This window comes from Pteropus vampyrus, unplaced genomic scaffold (genome assembly GCF_000151845.1).
Source record: "Pteropus vampyrus isolate Shadow unplaced genomic scaffold, Pvam_2.0 Scaffold71, whole genome shotgun sequence".
Lineage (NCBI taxonomy): Eukaryota > Metazoa > Chordata > Mammalia > Chiroptera > Pteropodidae > Pteropus > Pteropus vampyrus.
Genome location: NW_011888852.1, coordinates 3,775,348 through 3,781,002, shown reverse-complemented (window position 1 = coordinate 3,781,002; position 5,655 = coordinate 3,775,348). Strand labels below are relative to the sequence as shown.

Below are 5,655 nucleotides of genomic sequence, written 5' to 3'. Positions count from 1 at the left end.
CAAAAACCAATGAACACAACTTTATGTATTTCAAAATGCTATCGTATATATGATGCATACATTATAGATATATCATATATATTCTCGTTTAATTCTCAAAACACTTTCCTTGATAATATTTTTTTCAGAACTGGCTCCTGACTTTTTTTTTAAATCCCCAAAATATCAGAGAGAGAGGTGTCTTACTCCCCATGGCAGTGCCTCACTATAGCAATAATTGTCCTTGATGGGACATAAGGTGGTATGAAAAAGCCTCCCAAGTTGAATATCTCTGGTTCAAGTTTGCTTCCCTAATGGTTTTGGGAAGCCCTGACAGTTCCCCGTGCACTAACTCGATGAAGCCAGAGACTGCGCTGCTTAGAGGTTTACCTCAAGGGCTGCTTAAGCCCAGGTAGGTCTTTTCTTGGCTCCTAGAAGGAACCTAAGTAGCAAACAGGACTTACATTTTACTGATACACTTTTTTGCTAGTTTTTTTTTTTTTCTGTTTTAATCTCCTTTGCTGATTTTTTTGTTATAACATTCATAACACGCAAAGCTAATAAGTCATTTCCTACTCGTGGCATTAATAATTGAGAATGTGGTTTTACGGTCTGACCATTTGGTTATCAGAGAATCCAATTTATTAGTATTTTGTTTTCTTGTCTGCCTGGTCGTGAGCCTAAATTCAATAAGAATATATTTTATGTCCATTATAGAGATCTTGCCTGGTAAATTTTTGTGTTGCTGTGTTTAGTTCTGACCTGTGGCTGAAACTGCAGGATAGAAGCTATAAATTCTCTATATGTGTGTCTGTAATTCCGAAAAGCCTTTACTTCTTCTGTGAGTGTGAAGTATTTTCCTATGTCTGGAGAGTATTAATAAGTTATTACAACCTATAAACTAAAGGTGCTCTGTTCTGATTGGTTTATGGTGCTAAACAGGCACTAACATAAATCTAACATTCCCCCCAAATTAACAGATAATAAAGAAATATAACTTCTTATACTTTAGAAGTGCTAGCATTAAAAAACCGTATTTCTTAAGAATATGGTTTTTCTTAAGCGATATTTTAGAACTGCTAGCTCTGAATTGTTTTTGTAAAAAAATCCAAGTTCACATAATTAAGGTAAATTTTTAAACAAATTAGGCTAATAACTTTGGTCTAAGAAAGTCTTACATCTTTTCCTTTAGTTTATAATTACAGAGTTTATTTTTAAAAATAAGATTTGAGTTTGTTTTCTCACAAACTAGTTAATCTCAACTTCTTTAACTTCTCTTGCTGGTTTAGAATTATGAAAAATATAAAATTTGCATTCAGTTAAATGGAATCATAATTCTGACAATTTTTTTTTATAACAGAAATCGATTGCAGTATATCACCTATTAGTGACTCATAAGTTATTTAAAACACAGTCATACTACATATTTGCAGTAAGTTCAATTTCTCTCCATTATGTAGAGAATGCTTGAGGAAGACCTCCAAACTAAAGCTGTGATTTAGGCAGAGGGAAGAAAATATATATTTGAAAATAGAAGATCCATTGCTATGTGTGCACATTTTTATGAATGTTACTTTACAATGTGTTTCTGAGGCAAATCAGCCTCATGTCTCAGAGTGGTCTGAAGTATATTAATGGTAAGGAGAGAAAGCATTACTGATTTTATTGATTCAGAGATTTGATTTAGAATTTTAGAATACTCCTGGGTTGCTTATGGTAAAAAAAAAAATAATAATAATAATTAGATCATCTGACTCCAGTAACTGCTCTTAACGAGACTAGATTGAAAAAGGCAAGACTACAGGCAAACAGATTTGTTAAGAGCTTGTGCAATAATCTAGATGAAAAATAATGGGAAAGTGAACTAAGGAAATGCCAGAGTTAATAGAGAGAAGGAGACTGATTATAGAGATATTTAGTTGGTAGAACCTAGCCGATGTGATATCTGACTGGATGTAAGGGGCCGGTAAAACAGAGAAACACATCTCAAACAGGTAACCGGGTGAGTGATCATGCCATTTATTTAGACAGTAAATGTAGTAAGAACCACAGCAGGTTTGCAAGGAAGAAGAGTCTAGTTTTGAAAATGATTTTTATAATATTGTGAGATATACAGGTGGGAAATACCAAGTGGGATATAAAAATAGATTTTGGTTCTTTTTGTAAGTTGTTCAAATTTAAGAAGTTCACAATAATCTATCTTCCTAACCCAATTTCGCCAATGAAACAACTCACTTCTACTTCATTGGTCTCTAATCTTTGTTTAAAACAAATAAGAATATTTGATTTGTATTTAATTTACTTATGTTAAAACCTTTAAGGCATTAATGGCAAACTGTGTCTTAACAGAGATACTCACGATCCGAACAAGCCAGGATAAGGTAGATGTTGCTGTTGAATAATGCGTGTTATAATGGTATGGTGGGCTTTGATCATCTTCCCATGTCTCATAACGCTCTGCATAAAACACAGCTCTCTTTGGGTTCAAAGCACCAATTGGCTATGAAAAGAGAAAAAAAATAAGCGTTTTGTTTAATACAGTCATATTAGCCATTCTACATTATAATTCTATCCTGAAAGTAACTTACGATTAATTCATTTATAAATGATTTAGTAGTACGTTTTTACCAAATTTAATTTTGATATTAATTATAGATCATTACACTTGCTAAAAATCACCCAAGAAGGTGCCTTATGTATGCATGTAAGGTTTCTAGATTTTACCAAAAGTTTCAGTCAACTGGATTATCAGAGATGATCCAGTTTAAACTATTAAGTGAAACCAATATTTTAAATGTTATTTTCCTGGCTACCTAACAACAACCATAACGAACACTTAGCTGGACGACAAGATATCCAATGAGAAAGTGAAGCAGTTGACCATGTAACAACCATGTTAGAGAAAACCTCGTCTTAGCCTGTCACCCAGAGTGCAAAAGACAACATCGCCCATATGGAAACCGTGCACGGGCGGCTGGAATGTCAGTCCAAATCTATTACACTGAAGCATGTATCCTTCTGATTAAGTTAAACAGCAAACCTAAGGCTGATGGAAATAGTTCAGACAATTCAGATTTCCTGGAAAGCATTTTAAGGCCACTAAGACCTTTCCTATCAATACCGCCCCGTCACCCATTATGATGGTGATCCCTACAGTGGAGCACACAGTAAAATGCTCAGGGTACAATACATATTTTTCTTGCCGCAAAGCATGTGTTAATTGGATCATTGTCTAAAATTTCTTAGCACACCTAATCGTTAAGAATTTCTCGCATGTAGTCCTCATGATTTCAAACAGCAAACTGCCTTAGCTTGAATTTTTGTCTGATTTTGGCTGAACAGGAACCGGAGTCCACTCTTATGATACTTAATAGTTACATTATTTTGTTTTAGGTTGCGTACTATGAAAATAAATGTTTATAGAGAAAACAAAAGATGAATACTAAATATAATACATAATTCCTTTATTTCAAAATTTAATATTACTAGTTAACTATGAAGTTCCCCCTAAGGCTTAATTTTAGCAAGAGAAGTAGTAGAAAATTAGTATTTCAATGGGACAAATAATGCTACACAAGAGAGAAAGATTCATTTATAAATTGCTTAGAATCTTTTTCTTTTCGTCCTAGGGGACTAATTCAGACAACACAATGCTGTCAACAGTTAAAGGTCTGTTAGAATTTCCATAATAAACTATTTGTGAGGGTTCTTACTCTGAATATTAAATTATTCGAATATTAAAATTATTTGCAAATTATGTTCATTTTTCTTTAACTTGATTACTAGTACGACTAGGCTAAACAAAGACTAAACAATTTAATCATTTATCTTTTAAAAACTTTGGTTTAAATATATTTTTTAAATGTTCTAGGCTTAATCTTCAGTGTGTTAAATCTCACTGGTATCCTTCAAATCCTTTTGCACAGATGTAAAAAGGCAATGTAATTTCATTAACTGTCATAGAAAGTGTTAATAATATTTAAAACAAATAATTACTTTTTGGGGAAAAAGGTAATTACTATAGTGAAATGAATGTGAATTCTGTTACAATTTAGCAATAGAAATGGTAACTTTTTCTAAAATGGGCTACATATTTTATACTTTTCTAGATGTGCAGATGTTTCTCTAATTCAATATTATAATTATATTTTTCAAAGCATTTACCATGTTTAATACTTTGTTCTGTCTAGAATATGGCAGAAGATCTTTCACAGGCATAACATGTCTGACAATCTTTAAGGATTGACCTTATCTGATATTGTTTGCTCTTCCAGACCTCACGAGACATTCTTGCAAAAGGAACATGGCCCTTGCTCTAATCTTTTCCAGCCTTCTCTTCAACTACTGGAAAAGGGATAAAGTAAATATTTATACTTTTTATTTTACTCGAGTTTCATCAAAGTCATTTTACTGGTGTGTTTTTCACAATAATACTGTGTAGGAAACAGCTGCACAGCATTAAAGTCTGTAAATGCCTTCCTTAGTAACTTTTAAAATATATTTCTAATTTTGAATTTTTATCTAATGCATTTAGAAATAAATATCATAAAGCAAAATGTAAATGATTTGGTTTGTGCTTATTATTTTCCAATTATTTTACTTCTAATAATCAAGAAACAATACATCATTCCAAGGAAAAATGCTTCACAATATCTGTTTGGGAAATGAGAATTTCATCACATCACAGATGACATATTTTCTTATGGGACCCAAATATTTAGAATTATCTATGTCTGTCTGTCTATCTATCTAATCTATCATCTATCTATCTATCTATCTATCTATCTATCTATCTATCTATTCATCTATCTATCATCTATCATCTATCATTATCTACTTACCTAAACTTACCTATTTACTTGAGTATTTATACCTAAGTATAAATTTACAAGGTTTTAAGTTATCCTTTTAAAATTTCAGCAAATAATGCAATCCAAATTTAGCAAATAATAAGGCAATAATTCTAATAATAAAGTTAAACTATACTTAATGAAATTTATACATTTATTTTGCAATCCTTTTCAAATTTTATCATAATTACCATAACAATTACCAGTTTCCTTTTCTCTCAAACAGGAGGCATATTTAGACAGAGCCACCTCTGTGCCTTTTAGGTGTTTCTGTATGAAAAGGTTTAATTGAAAGTTTAGATATTGCTATTAGATACATTATTTTGTCCTTGTAAGTTGCTACAAGTTGACACTGTGCCAGATAACAGAAAATGATGCAAAAATTAAAAATAAAATTTCTACCTCTACAACACTTTATTATTATAATTCATTTTCTAAAACTGCTATAAAGCCTGAAAAGCTTGCGAAAAGCATTATTTAAATATAAAATTGGTGGAAAATTTTATGTGTAACATTACCATGTCTACATAAAACACTATTAAATTTATTGAAGAAGTAATGTTGAAGATTTTCTCTATTTTGTGTATTAAATACACAATTTCCTCTTTTTGTGTATTAAACAGAGAAATTTGTCTCAGCCTCAAGGGCCACAAAAAGCTCTGTTTTCCTGAAAAAACGGCGACTTTATTATATGGAATAAAAATCATAACAGATGCTTATGGAGATTTATCTTAAAGGCTCTGAGAAATATTACTGTAAGTAGAATTGTTTAACTTTGTTTACCCCAGTGTTTCTTATCTATCATCTATCTACCTACCTATCCACC

General features: G+C 31.6%; 1 protein-coding gene across 1 annotated transcript in view; it reads right to left on the bottom strand.

The window, feature by feature from the left end:
- The window catches only part of NBEA (neurobeachin), a 600,762-nt gene that overhangs the window by 72,405 nt on the left and 522,702 nt on the right, over positions 1-5,655 (bottom strand). Inside the window, exon 45 of the mRNA XM_023531608.1 lies at positions 2,339-2,479. Within this exon, the coding sequence (XP_023387376.1) occupies positions 2,339-2,479 (141 nt within the window). The remainder of the gene's footprint in view (positions 1-2,338; positions 2,480-5,655) is intronic.